The sequence below is a fragment of the Bubalus bubalis genome, chromosome 23, assembly GCF_019923935.1.
Source record: "Bubalus bubalis isolate 160015118507 breed Murrah chromosome 23, NDDB_SH_1, whole genome shotgun sequence".
Classification (NCBI taxonomy): Eukaryota; Metazoa; Chordata; class Mammalia; order Artiodactyla; family Bovidae; genus Bubalus; species Bubalus bubalis.
The window spans coordinates 18,089,878-18,108,322 of NC_059179.1; the positions used below are offsets into that span (position 1 = coordinate 18,089,878).

The window sequence follows — 18,445 nt, forward strand, 5'->3', positions numbered from 1 at the left end:
GATCCGCAAAGTATACCTTCCACCGTAATAATTATGACCATATACTTTATATTCCCTGATATCTCAAAATTTCAAGGAAGCACTATATTACCATTTGGCAAGGTTCTCAGTTTAGTGGCCAAACTAAAATTAAAACCAAGGTTCCCGGAGTTCCAGTCTTGTATTTTCTCTAATAACCTATGATCAATCCATTCCTAATAGTTGCACATATGTATATAAGTATTAGTTGCTCAGTCATGTCCAGCTCTTTGTGACTTCATGGGCTGGAGCCCACGAGGCTCCTCTGTGCATGGAATTCTCCAGGAAAGAATACTGGAGTAGGCTGCCATTTTCTTTCCAGGGGATCTTCCTGATCCAAGGATCAAACCCGGGTCTCCTGCACTGCAGGCTGATTCTTTACCATCTGAACCACCAGGGAAGACTAACTTAAAATGCCTCCTCTTCACACCTCAAGTCTTAGAATTATCCCTAGGATTTTGTCGACAAAATGACAGAAATGTTGAAGATAAATGGTACTGAGGCAATAGTTAAAATGATCATTTTGATCCCAATTTGGGATACTGAAGGAGAATACCCAAACAAGGAAGCAGGTAGTAACTGAGGACCATCTCTTGTGCCCTCATACTGTCGGTTAGTTATCCAATGTTCCCCTACACCCAAGCCTATAAATTCATTAGAAAATCTTAGGTTCTAAAAGTTACTCCTTGGGTCTTCCCTCTATGGTCAATGCAACGCAAGAAAGCATTGTGGGGGGGGGGGGGATCATTTTTTTATTAAGAATCATTTGCTTATTAACCAAAGTTGTTCTAATTGGTACAAGTTCAAGGAATACAGATGCATTTTCTTTGAGGTTGCAGAGGGATAATAAAATCCTCCTAATAATTAATTTCATGGAAGTTTATTTACTCATCTACTCTGAAAACTCTGAGGGTGGGGACACAATTACACTAAATAGGAAATTCTCTGAGGGACTTTTAAAAGATCTAAAACCTTTATCCCAAGAAAAGCCAGGTAAATATTTATTTCTGACAAGGCTTTCCATGGTTCAGATATTCTAGGACATTCAAAAGTATCTGCCCTAAATATGGCAGAAACCCAGAACTAAAAAAGATTTATGTTAAGACAGGAAAACACAGCTGCTATGTTGCTATGGAGGCCCAAGAAATGAGTGGAAAAGCCTAAGGTTCCAGGCAGGAAACCCATAAGCAATGCAAAAGAGCAGGAGAGGGACTTGTTCTCTCACCAAAAAGAGGAAACCCAGATTAAAGGATTCTCCTAAACTACAGGCTCAGAAATCTTCAGCGAATATTCAGCAGATCTTCCTGCTACCCTCAGAGCTGATCAGAGAAATGTCTGTTATACTAATTACAGTCATTTACATGAAATGCTTCCTATTTATACCTAATTAACATGAAACACAGTAATGATGCTGCATGCAATTATATCTTAAGAGTAACTTTCTTATAAATTCCATCTTAGTCATAGTGTTAGTCACTCAGTCATGTCCAACTCCTTGCGACCCCATGGACTGTGGCCCGCCAGGCTCCTCTCTCCATGGGATTCTCCAGGCAAGAATACTGGAGTGGACTGCCATTCCCTTCTCCTGAGGATGTTCCCAACCCAAGGTCGAACCTGGGTCTCCTGCATTGCAGGCAGATTCTTTACCGTCTGAGCTACAGGGAAGATCCTTAATTCCATCTTAGTACCATAGTAAACTCTGAGTTGATATGTTCAGTCTTTCAATTTGCTTCTCATGAATACAGCAGTCTGCTAATAATTTTAAGAATTAGAATATTAACTATATGTACTAATTATATATAAGAACAAATCAAAAACAAACAACAAAGATCAAAAAACAAACAACAACAAACGCCACTAAGAGAAAAATGTGATCAAACATGCTGGCTATGATAGATGGCTGTACTTTCTGAATATTAAGTAATTTAATCAAGTCCAGCACAAACAATGTTTGGATTATGCATAAACTGGTATTACTATTCTATTGCTCCTCTCTATCAACAGCGATGAACAAGGACATACAATATAAAAAAATAAAACATAAAAAAGTTAAAAAAAATTTTAAACATAATATAGACTTTTGGAAAATAACAAAGAACTAGCAAAACAAGTCATTCAGGAGACTCTTGAACCTAAAAATCATACCACCACAGTTCTGCATAAGATAAAGCCAGAATATAATTTTAAAGTCTATTCAGTCCCCTTGATTGTATTTGATAAATCAAAGTAAGATTTGAGAAAAATGGGGGCAAGAGGAATATTTCAGACTGTTCAAAGCACCTTTTAATTTCTTGAATCTGAAAAATTATAAAAGTTACATTTTCAGGAATTTTCATGTAAAGTTTGACACAATGTCAAAAATCTTTCAAGCAACAGGAGACCATATAAAACTGGTATTGAAATAATTCTGTGGAAAAGAATGAAAACACATTTATTGATTTGGTGTACAATCACCTGCATAGTCATTACAGAAATCTTGCTTATTATGCAAATATCCCCCAAACTTTAAATGTAACATACAGTACTTACCCCATATTGGTAAGTCATCTATGTACATCTGGTACCAGTAATGATTTTTGATAGCATACACAAATGCATCTCTCTTTTCTTTATCTAAGTCAATTTCACAGTAAGTGCCTGGCATCACATCATCTATATAAAATAAAAACTGCAAATCAGTACTCTTGCTTGCAGAAGAGTTACAGGAAAATTAGCACACACAAAAACAACATTTATTGAAGTTGAAATTTCTACTCGTAACAGATGAACCTGGGTGATATATATATGGGAATTCAGTATCCAATTCTTTCCTCTTCTGTGTATGTTTAAGATTTTCACAATAGAAGAATTTTAATCATCTTTACTTTCAAAGATATCTTCTTAGTGAAGAATGCCTCTCTTATAGAAACAAAATTATATAGAACATTTACAGAAAAACTTTCAAATGAATAAACTGATTTAAAACAGATATGAAAAGCTTAAAATACATAGGAAAGCTTCATTTTATAAAAAAAAAAAAAAAACTCAAAAATATAATCCTAAGTAAAGCCAACAATTTCTAGCTATACAATCTCTGAAATAAGTGTTCATCTGAACATTCTTGGAAGTGCAAGTCACTGGAGGCCACAAATTCTATGAGAAATGCCAGTGACTTTTCATAATTTGGAAGATTAAAAGGCAAACCTCTATCCAGCAGGTGTCACTGTATATAAATTACTGGAAAGTTCCCTCGAGATGAGTCATCTCCATTCTTGACTGCTTTTAAAAATACTCCTATCTGAAAATACTGTTCAGATGCTCTCTAACTTATAAACCTTTCAAAAATGTGCTTAGGATCATCAGTTTCTACACAAAACAAAACAAAATCTGAAAAAATACTCTATATGACCAACCAAAGGATTGAACAGTTTTTTTTATGTTACTTAGGCAATGAGGGGAAAAAAGAGAGAAATAAACCTTAACAACAACAAAAAAGAAAGCATAGATGTTTGTTTTTAAGTTCTCCTGTACTATAATACTGGTTATTTAGAACATGAAAAACAACTTCCTCCAAGAAACAATGTTAAATTTCTCAAATTTTTCAATGCTGATTAAAACAACTTAAACATAAATTGCAGCCAAAGCATAACAGCCATCTATGTTATTTAGACCAGAAGTAACAATCTGAGGTGTAACTCCAGATATCACCACCATGTCTCCCCAGTCCTCAACAGAGAGAACAGCTTCTCCTCATTACTGCTCAGCCCAGAGTGGATACCCCAAAACTATAAAACCAAAGATAGCAAGAAACACTGAAGTCCCATGAAACAAGGACAGGGTAATACTCTCACTCTCAAAGTGGGACAAGAAAATTGCTTTGTATCCAAAAACAGGCAAGTCTGGCTTGAGGAACAAAATGAAGCAGTGCAAAGGCTAACTCAATTCTGCCAAGAGAATGCACTGGTCATAGCAAATCAACACAAGAGACAACCTTACATATGGACATCAACAAATGGTCAATACCAAAATCAAACTGATTACATTCTTTGTAGCCAAAGATAAAGAAGCTGTATACAGTCAGCAAAAACAAGACCTGGAGCTGACTGTGGCTCAGATCATCAGCTTCTCATAGCAAAATTCAAGCTTAAACTAAAGAAAGCAGGGAAAACCACTAGGCCAGCCAAGTACGACTTAAATTCCCTGTGAACATGTAATGGGGGTAACAAATAGATTTAAGGGATTAGAACTTGTAAATAGTGTGCCTGAAAAACTATGGAAGAAGGTCCACAATATTGTACAGGAAGCAATGAACAAAACCATCCCAAAGAAAAAGAAGAGCAAGAAGGCAAAGTGGTTATCTGAGGAGGCCTTACAAATAGCTAAAAAACAGAAGAGAAATGAAAGGCAAGGAAGAAAGAGAAAGGTATATCCAACTAAACGCAGATTTCCAAAGAACTGCATGGAGGCACAAGAAGGCCTTCTTCAATGAACAGTGTATAAAACTAGAAGAAAACAACAGAAGGGGAAAGACTAGAGATCTCTTCAGAAAATTGGAGACATCAAGGCAACATTTTGTCCAAAGAAGGGTACAATAAATGGCAGAAACGGTAGAGACCTAGTCGACGCTGAAGAGATCAAGAAAAGATGGAAATAATGCACAGAACTGTACAAAAAGGATCCAAATGAACCGGATTACTACAATTATGTGGTCAGTCATCCAGAGCCAGAAATTCTGGAGAGCGAAGTCAAGTGGGCCTTAGGAATAAACCTTAGATGAGAATAATAAATATTAATAATAATTAGTTAATAAAACTAGTGGATGCGACAAATTCCAGTAGAACTATTCAAAACCCTAAAGGATGATGACATCAAGCTGCTGCATTCAATATGTCAGCAAATCTGGAAGACCCAGCAGTGGCCATGGGACTGGAAAAGGTCATTCCTCATCCCAATTCCCAAGAAGGGTAGTACTAAAGAATGTGCTAACCATCGGACAACTGCATTCATCTCCAGGCCAGTAAAGGGAGTTGCTCAGTCGTGTCCAACTCTTTGGGACCCCATGGACTCTGGCCCACCAGGCTCCTCTGTCAATGGAATTCTCCAGGCAAGAACACCGGAGTGGGTTGCCATTCCCTTCTCCAGGGGATCTTCCCAACCCAGGGACTGAACCCAGGTCTTCCACATCACAGGCAGATTCTTTACTGTCTGAGCCACCAGGGAAGCCCTTCATGCTAGTAAGGTCATGCTTAAAATCTTGTATGCTAGGCTAAAGCATTATGCAAACCAAGAACTTCCAGATGTCCAAGCTGGGTTTAGAAAAGGAAGAGGAACCAGAGATCAAACTGCCAACATTTGCTGGATTATAGAGAATGCTAGGTAATTCCAGAAAAGCATCTACCTCCGTTCCATTGACCATGCCAAAGCCTTTGACTGTGTGGATCATAATAAACTGTGGAAAGCTCTTAAAGAGATGGGAATACTAGATTTTCTTACCTGTTTCCTGAGAAACCTGTATGTGGGTCAAGAAGCAACAGTTAGACCCCAGTATGGAACAACTGACTGATTCAGGATTGAGAAAGGAGTAGACATGGCTGTCTGCTATCTCCCTGTTTGTTTAATCTATATGCTGAGCACATCATGAGAAATGCTGGGCTGGATGAGTTACAGGCTGGAATCAAGAGAGGTGGGAGAACAACCCTCAATAACTTCAGATATGCGGATGATACCACTCTAATGGCAGAAAGCGAAGAGGAACTAAAGAGCCTCTTGATGAGGGTGAAGAAGGAGAGTGAAAGAACTGGCTTAAAACTGAATACTGAAAAAACTAAGATCATGGCATCCGGCCCCATTATTTCATGGCAAATAGAAGGGGAAAAGGTGGAAGCAGTGACAGATTTCCTCTTCTTAGGCTCTAAAGTCACTGCGGATGGTGACAGTAGCCATGAAATCAGAGGATACTTGCTTCTTGGCAGGAAAGCTATGACAAACCTGGACAGTGTGTTGAAAAGCTAAGACATTACTCTGCCAGCAAAGGTCTGTATAGTCAAGGCTATGGTCTTCCCAATGGTCATGCAGGGTTGTGAGAGCTGGACCATAAAGAAGGTGGAGCACCGAAGAACTGATGCCTTTGATCTGTGGTGCTGGAGAAGACTCCTGAGAGTCCCTTGGACAGCAAGGAGATCAAACCAGTCAATCTTAAGGGAAATCAACCCTGAATACTCATTGGAAGGACTGATGCTGAAACTGCAGTATTCTGGGCACCTGATGCGACCAACTGACTCACTGGAAAAGTCCCTGATGCCGGAAAAGATTGAGGGCAGGAGAAGAGGGTGTCAGAGGATGAGATGGCCGGATGGCATCACTGAAGCAACAGACATGAACTTGGGCAAACTTTGGGAGATGGTGGGGGACAGGGAGGCCTGGCGTGCTCCAGTTCATGCGATCGTAAAGAGTCAGACGTGACTGGGCGACTGAACAACGACAATCCAACAACAATGGCTCCTATACGTGTTTTCTTTCTACCCAGGCCCTTTCAAGGCAGCAAGAAATTTAGGGTTTTCATAATGGCAAAAACTGAGACTGAACACAGGAGAAGGAAGGGAGAATTAAGAAAGAGATTACTACAAAAGGAACTAAGAGAACTACCAGCAAGAGGGCTCCAAATGGGATTTCCACAGATTGTGTTAATGCACCAAGGGCAGCAGGCAACTGGAGCTACAGAGGGGAGAGCAAGAACCACAGGAAGGTCCAGGTTGAGCAGCAACAAATGGCCCCAGTGGCCGTGGGAGAACTCACGCTACCTCTGCAAGGCCATCAAATACCGTGTGTTAAATCAGACATTCACTGGTAACTGTCATTCACAATGCAGTAGTTTCTCCGATGAAGTTATGAGGTATACAATATGACATTTGCCCATATAAAGCACTGAAAAGATTCCTCACAGTCTGAACTTTAGCTTAACCCTCTCTTTCCCAACTATCTACCATCCTCTCTCCCTATACTCTAGCCAAAGTCAACCACCTGCAGTTCCCACACACCTTGTGCTCCCGGGGCCTCTGGACTTTGGTTTGTACAGTAAACCCCACCTCACGTGTCTATCCTAAAATCTTTCCCATTCCTCAACCCTGTCCCCCACAGAGTGATCTCTGATTCCCCAACCTTTTCACTGCTGAAACCACACAGCCTGCCCCTTCGCTGAAGCCCCACGGCTTTCTTTCCATAACTCCTACAGCACCTAGGCCTGCACCACCTAGAACCTCACACCAGTACCTCAGCTTCTCAAAAAGACCACCAGGTCTTGAGAGCAATGTCTATAACTGATCATAACCTTTTTCAGCCCCAGCTCTGCCTGTTTCAGTATCCTGCACAGAGCAAACACTGAACAAATAAACAAAACATTTTAACAAATTTTAAGAGCATGATTTTCCATTTATTTGACAAAGGAAATTACTAAGTATGCACACAGACATGCATCTGCCTGTGAATGGGGGCGGGGGAGAGGGTGTGGAAGTGTGTGGGTGTAAGGAGAAAATACCAATATAAACAAATGAAATTTTTCAGCTGAGTATCTCAGAAGGATTGATAAAGAAGTCTTGAAGAGTATCTTTCAGTGATATAAAGTCTAGAAAACAAATACTGAGGTAAAAGAGAAAACATCATTATGGCAGGCTATAATAAGGACCTAGGTTTGTCATATTTGAATGAAATTCCTCTTGCAGGCATGTAAGCAAATACAAACATCACCAATAACTGAAGAGCTTGGTCGCTCAACTGAAACAAGCACTTCCCTCTGGAGGAAGCCACTTCGAAGACAAGGAACATAATGTCTCTGAATATACCAAATCACCACTCAGCACTCTACATGACTGGAACACAATCTGAAAAATCCATCACCACAAATCACAACTTTAAAATTACAACAGGATATACCTTTCTCACCTGCTCCAGTATTCTTGCCTGAGAAATTCCATGGACAGAGAGCCTGGTGGCCTACAGTCCATGGGGTCGCAGAAGAGCTGCATACAACTTAGCGACTAAACAACAACATCATGCTCTTTTCACATGAGAGACACGCCTGTGAATCCTGAAGAGGATTCAGGATCTTACCAGTGCAAATTTTTTTTATGGGGGAAAAAGAAGAAAACCAAAGTTATAAAGTAGCAAATATAACACTGATCTTACAAACAGAAAGCAAGGGTAGATTCTGGAAACTACATGCCAGTAAATCTGTCATTCTCAATCAATTCTCAGTAAATCAATTCTCAACAACACTCAAGACTAATAACTGAATAGATAGTGAAAGCACTGAAAAAAGAATGTGATAATTATTCATGAGTTCTCTAAGAACATATCACACCTTCCTTTGTTTACTTTTTCTTTTGATAGCATTACTGAATTGGAAAATCAAAAATATTCTATCTCAAATTCAGCAGCACTCAGCAAAATTTCTCATGAAGTCACTTTAGACAAATGATAGAGAAATGGGCAGAACTTGGATTTTAGTCTGGATATCATTACCTACTACCTTTGTGAATAAAAGCAATTCACTTAACCTCTGTGACCCTCAGGTCTCTCAGCTGTAAAAGAGATAACATCTATGCTATCTCCGTCCCAGAGCTGTTTTAAGGACAACAAGTGCCCATATAGTCACAGATAGTGACTATAAGTACCTCTCTGAAAATCCAATGAAAGTGATATCTCCCTTATCCCCTGAAAATGCATATTCAATCAAAATTAAGAGTACAATTCCAGAGGGTCTACAGACCCCCGAAGCCAGAGCTTGTTACTCAACTTTGTATACCCAGAGCCTACCACAGGGCTCTGGAATACAGTAAGCACTCAAAAACTGCTGAATGAACCTTTTAAAAAAGGACTGAAAAACTGGCATTTTCACTGTTAATTAATAACCATAAACATAAACAATATTAACTGACCCAACTGACTGGCAGGATAAACTGTATAATTTTTTTCCAGGTGGCTATCTGGCAACATGTAAAAACAACTGCCATGTATACCTTTGGATTCAGTAATTCTACTTCTAAGAATTTAACCTAATGAAAGAGTCAAAGATGAAATAAAGTACCTATGTGCTAGTATAGACAAATGCATCATTATTTCTAACAGAAAAAAAAGGGGAGGGGGGAAGGAAGGAAAGAAAATGAGTAAACTGCCACTGGGAAATGGGGGGAAATTATAATATCCACTCACAGAAAACTCAACAAACACATTTAAACAGTAATTAACAATCTGAGGACAAGCTCATAAGATGTTAAGAAAAAAAGATTAAAAACTAATTAATACATAACATTAAATGAGCAAGTGCTCAGAACAGTATCTGGCACATAATAAACATTATGTAAGTGCTCATTAAATACATTTTTAAAATCATACTAATAACATGAACCCAATATTCAAAATCTTAAATAATGCAAATGATTGTAAAGATACTCAGAAAAAAGAAAAAACTATTACTAGTATTTATATCCAGGTGATTTTTATACTCTTTACACTTCTCTGTAGTTTCTAAATTTTGTACATTGATCCTATCTCACTGTTAAAATAAAAATATATATATATACACACACATTGTTTTGAAAACAAAAAAGACAGATGTCAATCTGAAGAAAACAATGTTAGCAATGGTTTGAATAAGAACTTATAGAAAGACTGTGCTTATCAAATTTTCAGTTAGTGTAAAGTTTAAAAAATTGCTAACACCATGAATTCAAAATATCTAGTCAAGATTCAATATAAGATTCAAACTGCCTGGTTGAGCTACAACACTTCAGTTGAAACCAACAGAACAAAGTACTGCATCGAGTTTCCAGATTTCCAATTAAAAAAGGCAGACTGACCACAAGTGTCTTTTACCTTCTGAAACTCCATTAAAATGTCAATAAAGGAAGAAAAAGAACGTAGGCGCACAAGGACAGAAAGGAAGACAGTGAGAAAAGATTTCAATAAATGTTGAGGAAATGGAAAACAAATGGAAGATGGCAACGACTAATAAGGCAGAGGAAGCTGTAACAGAAGGGACGCTAGGACTGTCGTCATAGGACACAGGAGGCTCTCTCAGGACCTGGAGGCACCACAGACGTGGAAAGGTGGAGGACAGACAGACACAGGGCTGAACACACTGTATGAGACTACGTGTATGGAGGACTTGGATGCCCAGGTCCCCTCCCCCACCCACCACAAAACCAGATGAATACCCTCAACTTGCCCCTGCCGCTGACCAAAGGCACCTGCCCTAGAGAACTTCAGCAGAGAGGCTCCAGCCTCCGAAGAGCAGGAACTGGAGAATCCAGGGACTGGAGATGGGGTGGGGTTACCAAAAACAAAAATCTTCATTCGGGCTGAAAGAAAGGACCTGCAGCTTCCCAAGCCCTTTCCCCACCCTTTGGAAATCAGGCTTTACCACCCCGGCCAGATATCTGAAGGGAAATACTGGAGTCGTTAAAACTCAAATTGGTTAAAGCTCAAACTCTAAGGCTGGGCTGCTTAGTTCACGTTCTCACTTTCCCACTTTTCACCTGTGAATCCTTAGACAAGTTTACTTCATCTCTGGGCCCCAACTTCCTAGTCTGAAAAATAGGTATAATACACCTCTATAAGTTTATTTCAAGGATGAAAATAGACAAGATTGAGAATCACTGAATTAGAAATACACAAGAGTCTTAAACAGTCCCTGGTATATCTCCATATCTGCAGTACTTACCATTTCACTCTAGAGAAGTAGAAGAAATACCAGTAAAATAAGTTAACCCCTCTGTTAACTTGGAATATTCAAGGAAGAGAAAATTCAAGGGAAGATCAATAAAATAAACAGGAGGAAGGAACCCTCTAGAAGCCATCAACTTTTCAACAATTAATATTTATATTAATTGTTCATTATACCACAAGAATTCTTGTAAGAGAGGGAATGGAGTGGTTGGTTACCTCCCCTGCTTAAGAATTACTATTCTAGTTCAGCACTGCTAGTTATGAGAGAAATGCAAATCAAAACTACAATGAGATATCAGCTCAGACCAGTCAGAAAGGCTATCACCAAAAAAATCTACAAACAACAAATGCTGGAGAGGATGTGGAGAGAAGGGAATTCTCCTGCACTGTTGGTGGGGATGTAAGTTACTAGAGCCACTATGGAGAGTAGTATGAAGGTTCCTTAAAAAACTAAAAATAGAGCAACCACATGGCCCTGCAATCCCACTCCTGGGCATATAACCATAGAAAAACATGATCCAAAAGGATACATACACCCCAATGTTCATCGCAGCACTGTTTACAATAGCTAAGACATGGAAGCAACCTAAATGTCCACTGACCAGGGAATGGAAAAAGAAGATGTAGGACATATCTACAATGGAATATCACTCAGCCTTTAAAAAGAATGAAATAATGCCATTTGCAGCAACACGGATGGACCTAGAGAGTCCATCTTATATTTTACTGAGTGAAGTAAGCCAGACAGACAAAGAAATATCAAATGACATCCCTCATATGTGGAATCTAAAAAGAAATGACACAAATGAACTTAACCTACTAAACAGAAAGAGACTCACAGACTTAGAAAACAAACTTATAGTTGCCAGGGGGAAGAGATAGCTAAGGACTTTGGGAAGGTCATGTACACACGGCTATATTTAAAATGGATGACTAATAAAGACCCATTGTATGGCACATGGAACTCTTGCTCAGTGTTACGTGCCAGCCTGGATGGGAGAGGTGTTTGGGAGAGAAGAGATACATGTGTATGTATGGCTGAGTCCCTTTGCTGTTCACCTGAAACTACCCCAGTATTGTTAATTGGTTATACCCCAATACAAAATAAAAACTTTAAAGTTAAACCAACAAAAATAACTAATGAACCAGTTATCATAAAGAACAAGTAGGCACAAACCAGGTGCCAGACAATCAGAGCTCACTATAACTTAATAGCTAAGGATGCGACAGTGAACAAGAATGCAACTGTCCTTGGCCCTGTGGAAGTAACTAAACCACCCAGCAGCTTGAGGATAAGTCAAATCCTATACTATAGTCAATAAACTCAATTATTGTTTTATAATTGAATTTTATAATTTAGTCAATTAGCATTTTGTAATTGCTAATACAAAATCAAGTTTGAAGTACAGACACATACTATGTGCTATTAGTATTCATAACAATGACCTTTTCCTGAATGTAAACTTGCAGGAACTTTGATAAATGATGTATATGCATTATCTCATTTAAATCTGATGATTCTATCAAGTGAATATTTCCCTCATTTCAAAGATGAGGAAGTAAGATTAAAGAGGCTGAATAATTTGTCCAGAACCATATAGATAGGCAGAGGCAGCGCTGAGATGTATCAAGTCTCTCTGACTCTAAAGCACATGTTCTTTCCACTCCATAAAAGCAAGACTCCAAGAGAGAGGTACCCTTGAAAATTAAAGGGTAATGATTTCAAGTCTCTAAGATACACAATTTGAGAATGCCCTTTTCTTTCTAACTTTCTCTAAATGTTCTCAATGTAGCATTTTGTTAAGTGGTAGTATAAAAACTATTAAGGAAGGAAAAAACTAAGTTGTACATAAAATCTTGAAAGAGGGGTATCCTACATTAGACTCAAAACTACCATCTTCTCCTCTAAGAATGCTTAGTCATGTCTGACTCCTGGCAACCCCATGGACTGTAGCCCTCCAAGCTCCTCCACCCATGGGATTCTCCAGGCAAGAAGACGGGAGAGAGCTGCCATTTCCTACTCCAGGGCATCTTCCTGACGCAGGGACCAAGCCCGAGTCGCTCCTGTCTGCCTACACTAGCAGGCGGGTCTCTACCACTGCGCCACCATCAGTTTCCTAAAAGCATCTATTTAGTGACCTTCATTTTACGAAACACCACCAATCCATTTAGCCTGACAGAATCTACTAGGTAAAAAAAAACAGCTTACATTCGTGTGAATGCACGCCTAAGTGTGTATCTGTATTTGTATATAGATAGTTTTTCCTAGTGTCACAGTATTTCCAAAATTGTATTGTCTTACTTGAGTATGCCTTCAGAAGAACCTTTAAAAATCAAATACTTAAGGGATGAAAGATTAACAATATAAATACTTCTACAGTTCACACAGAGACAGAGGGCTCAAGTTTCGACAAGTATTAGCATGCTGCGGTATGCCTTAGGTAAATCGTTTCATCTCTGGGCCTCCCTAAGAGGAAATCAGATGTCACAATCTGTAAGGTCCGGAATTCCACCTTTAAAATTCTACGATACAAGAACAACCAAGAAACCCCACAAAACACTTTTCAAAGCGTGATCAACTTTATCTCTGAACAGGGAGACCAAGGATCTACAACTGAAAGAGAAGTCTAATTAGCATTTTTCTATTGCATCTGGACCACATAACGTGGCAGCTCCTTTAGCAGCATATCCATGCTGTAGTGCAGGGTTGACAGAACTCCAAGGAACTGTCGGCTCTTAGGGAGTGACATCAGCCAGTTCTGATTCTTTTATCTAAAAGTGTTTGGTCTGAAAGGAAAATAAATTCCACTTCTACAGCCCATGAAAACCGTCCCCCTCTATCTAAGTAATCTTTCCATCTCAGCCTCAAGAAACTAATAAAATAAGAATCATTAAGACAGCTGAAAGAGTAACTCTTCTTTAGTAAGTAAAAGTGAAGATTTCAAAAAGGGATGAAATCTGTTCATAGGAGCAATGAAGGACTCAGTGTTTTTGTCTATTCTTTCTCTGGATCCTTTTTAATAAATTAGACATGAGTATCAAGCCACCAGGGAAGTCCATCAAATATGGGAGAGGAGAGAGTATGTGAATAAATGTAGTATTGAGGCTCTCAAAGACCACATAGTCTAAGTTTCCTCCTTATTTCTGATTAAATAAATTACCTCATTAAATTAAAACAAGCCTCAGGGCATGTTTATAATAATTCATAAAGTTACAGGCCATGCCATTGTGGTTTAAATTTATAACTTAATTTTATAATTAAACCCCAAAGAATAATATAGAAAAAAAATGTAAATGCGTATACCTATTTTCAACAATAAGGAAAAACATCCTAAAAACAACAGAATTTAACAAATCAAAATTAAACATTACATTCAAAATATTATCTTTAAAATACTTCTTTTCACACTCTTTTCCCAAAAGGCTAAAAATATCAGAGGGCCATTACTATTCATTTCATACATGTAGACAATAAAGTTAAAACTGGAGTAAACAACTTTACTAAAAATCAATAGAATAAAAGAAACAAGATTAAAATTCAAAGCTTCTGATTATAAGATCCATGCTCTATTTAGACATCAAGACACCTAATCAAAGATCCTGCAAAAATTCAATTACTCAGGTAGGTGTCTGCCCACCAGGTAAAAATGTCCATGCAGGAAATACCTGGTGAGACAAACTTCACACAGAAAAATAAAAAGTATAAACACACTCTTGGGCACTGATAAAACAAATAATAAATAGCTATAGGGGATTTTTCCCCCTAATTTTAACAAGTCCTTGACTTAAAATTTTAAACCACACTAAACAGGTATTGAGAGGATAAAGCAATACAACACTGATAAACACACTGAGCCAATAGTACAAATTTGAATTTGAAACTTTACACATAATTTTTAAGTATCCATACAGCCCATTACATCTCTGTACCTCTGGAAATGACTCCATTAGGAATCTATGAAAGCTTTCCCCAAACACATTATGTCCAATCACTAAAGAGTTTACTAGAAAACACCTTTCAGAAATAAATATGCTAAGGAAATGTAATTTTATTAACAAGATCCATGAATATTTTATAAATATTCGAAACCAATCTTTGTTAGTTACTAGTATACTTTTCTAAATATAATACAGGTAACTTAAAAACATCTTTGAGAGTCTGGAGCAGTGGATCTCAAACAAGGGTGATTACCGAAGTTTAAAAATGTTTTTGATTGTCACAACTGGGAAGTGCTACTGGCATCTGGTGGGTAGAGGCCAGGAACTCTGCTCAGCATCCCACCATGTTCAAGACAACCCACTCCCACACCCCCACAAAGAATCATCTGGACCCAACGTCAGTAGTGCCAAAGTTGAGAAACCCTGGTCTACAATCTAACTTTTATCATGAGGACTATTAAGGTTTACGTACCTTTGAATTTAATATCCAGACCACTAAATTCCAATTCAACTCCTTGAAGTGCTTCTCCCAGAGTTTCATGGTAATGACTAATACTTTTTTTTGACCCCACACAGAATGGAAGTGAAAAGTACTTATATGTCTCTTGGCGATTATGGTAGGGCCCAACAGTATTCATCCATAAGACAACTTCCTCTTTATCCTGATACTGAAACAAACAAACCAAAAAAGCAAGTTAAGAATATGTTTAAAAAAAAAATCTAATTCAAATTAAGGGAATATTTTGCCATTTATTCTAAAAAAAAATGCACTATCTCAGTTTTGGAAGCTTTAAAATAAAATGCTGGAAGCTTGTTTCAAAATGATGATCAGTTTCTACACATTAAAAATGAAATTTGGTGAATTTTAAAATGATATATTCTGATTATGGTCTCAGGCAGATTCATGTTTTCCAGACTTTGTTTTATAGAAGATATTGTTTAAATAAACCCCAATAACCTGTAAGAATATGTTTATACTTAATATTTACACTATCAAATAATAATAAACCTAGAACCAACATGATTCACCATACTAATGTGGACAAAGGAGGAAACAAAATCAGCAGTTTATCCGGAACCTATGTTAATCACTGGAAACTCCAAAAATCTAATGTTGTCAGCAAGCACAAATAAAATTTCACCTTTTTTTCCCCCCCACAATCATTGGTCAAAGGGAGGAAATGACCAAAGAGGAAGAGAAAGCCATACTATGAAACCTCCACACCTCATCCAAGTCATCATTCTGGCTTTCCCTTTATCAGCCTGAAACACAGCTACTGCATGCAAATTTTTTTGAATAAACAATTATGGCTTTACCCATCAGTGAATACTTTATGTAGCTAAACTTGGGCTGTGGTTCAATGACTTTGGGTAAGTGACTTCACCTTTCCAGGGTCTGACGGGGGAAACTGCTAAACCTCAAGTTTAAAATTCCAATGATTCTATGAAGAGTAGTTACCAAGTGATTTTAAAACTAATAATCCTAATTAGCAATATAAATGAAAGACAACATAAGATGCAGCTTGTCAACTAACAGTGCAGAGCTTATACCACCAATTATTTACTGAGTACCTACTATGTGCCAATAATTGTGTTCATAACTGAGACAACTTTGAACAAGACACATTTCCTGCCCTACTAGAGCTTAGAGCCTAAACAAAAAGATGAACACTGAATGAGCAATTATAATCAGGCAGGGTGCTATGGAACATATAAAAGAGAAACCTGACCAACCAGCCCAAATACCAAACAGTACTCCCAATCCTCCATCTAATGGCTTCCTTCATAGCTCAGTTGGTAAAGAATCCGTCTGCAATGCAGGAGACCCTGGTTCGATTCCCAGGTCAGGAAGATCCCCTGGAGAAGGGATAGGCTACCCTCTCCAATATTCTCGGGCTTCCCTTGTGGCTCAGCTGATAAAGAATCCGCCCACAATGCAGAAGACTTGGGTTCCATCCCTGGGTTGGGAAGATTCCCTGGAGAAGGGAAAGGCTACCCACTCCAGTATTCTGGCCTGGAGAATCCCATGGACTATACAGTCCATGGGGTTGCAGAGTTGGACACAACTGAGCGACTTTCACTTCACTTTTCCTCCATCTAAAATGAATAAACATTTTCCATCAAAATCCAAGATCTCCCAAACAAACTCATCCCACCCAAACTCAACCCCTCAAAACTTTTTCTAATGGTATTATCCTCTCAGACATGGAGACTCAATCCCCAAGTCCCTCTGCATTCCAAAAACCATTGACTGTCTATTCTTATATAAAGCATCTGCCTCTTTTGATTCGTACCACCATCAAACTAGGACTTAGATCTAATCACCTTCAAACATAATGTCTCATTGTCCTAAGACATCATTCGGGTACCTCATCAAGGAAATAAAAAACTACCTGACTTTTTGAATACATGACACATGTACTAAGCACAGTACTAGGTGTTAAGGCTATAAAGGTAAATCTTGTCCTAAGTGTATAAAGGAAAATCACAGTCCAAAGTGGAGACAAAAAAGTAAATGATTTACAGTGAAGAAACAGTGTTACAATTAAGGTGAAAAGAGTATTGTGACAACAGTAAAAGAATGATTATTTTTGCTTTGGCACAGAAGGATTGGGATGAATAATAATATGGAAAATCACAAGCTGTTTCAAGTGAATCCAGAAAAACTGTACATAATCTTTATGTATGAAGAAACCAATCTAAAGTCTTAATGTACCCATAGATCCCCATTCATAACTATTCTTGTTACTTTAGGGGCTTGAAAAATATCCATATGACATCACCCATCTGTCCAACGTTTAAGGTCTCACTGCACTAGTCAATCAAGGTATTCCTTTCTGCACAGATACAGATACAGCATAACAAGTCTCAGAAGAGTTCTCTAAACCAATCAGTATCCACTGAACAGAGCTGGTATTATAATAGAATTGAGACCTGTTCACAGAGTAGAAACCTTTTGGCACAGTATCATGTACACAAAAAATATTTAATAAATATGATGAAAAAACACTGAAGAAAGGCTGAAATGAAAGGTCATTAGCAACTTAGAAGTTTTAAGTATGTGCACTGAATGCAATGGCATCCTTTGAAAGAAGTAAGGAGAGGTAATCACATGTACCCATTCAGGATTATAACCCTGAAAGAGAGGAACGATTCTTGTCATTAATCCTGCTGAGAGTCTGCAGAAATTTTATAAACGTTCACAACTTGTAAAAATAAACAGAACACCTTCTCTATAAATCCTAATACTCATATTCCTCTAAAAATAGACAAAAACTTGAACACTAACACTTGTTAAAATAGAGCATTCATTTATTTCATACAGATTGAAACATAAGACTAAAATAATTTAAAGGTCATAGTGTCATAGTGTGTGTTAACTACACATTCTGAAGTCACTCATTTTAAACATTCATGAAACCCTAATGGGGTAATAGAGTTCTGATGACATGATGCAAATTGTACTATAACAAAATGTGTACAATTCTGTAGCCTAGGATTCCTTCTGGGAAGAGGACTGAAGCAGGGATTGGGGGGAAAAATACATATATATATTTTTATATATATATATATATGTTATATAGACATAAACACGCATACACACACACAGATTAGGGTGAATATTAAGGTTAAAAATGTTTCTTTTACATTGCTCCTTATACAGACCACAGACTTCAAGAACTTAAAATGTTTACTTTTCATTATAGTTTTTGATTATCCCTGAGAGTAAGTATTTCCAAGACAAGGTCAAGGGGAGAGTTCTTTTTCAAGAGAGAAAACTGTGTCT

The 18,445-nt window shown here is 37.9% G+C and overlaps 1 protein-coding gene across 1 annotated transcript in view; it reads right to left on the reverse strand.

Annotated features, from left to right (window-relative positions):
• TM9SF3 (transmembrane 9 superfamily member 3) overlaps positions 1–18,445 on the reverse strand; it is a 58,846-nt gene that overhangs the window by 34,145 nt on the left and 6,256 nt on the right. The window contains exons 2-3 of the mRNA XM_025274151.3: positions 15,131–15,326; positions 2,548–2,670 (exon numbers count right to left, since the gene is read on the reverse strand). Coding sequence (XP_025129936.1) covers positions 2,548–2,670; positions 15,131–15,326 — 319 coding nt within the window. The remainder of the gene's footprint in view (positions 1–2,547; positions 2,671–15,130; positions 15,327–18,445) is intronic.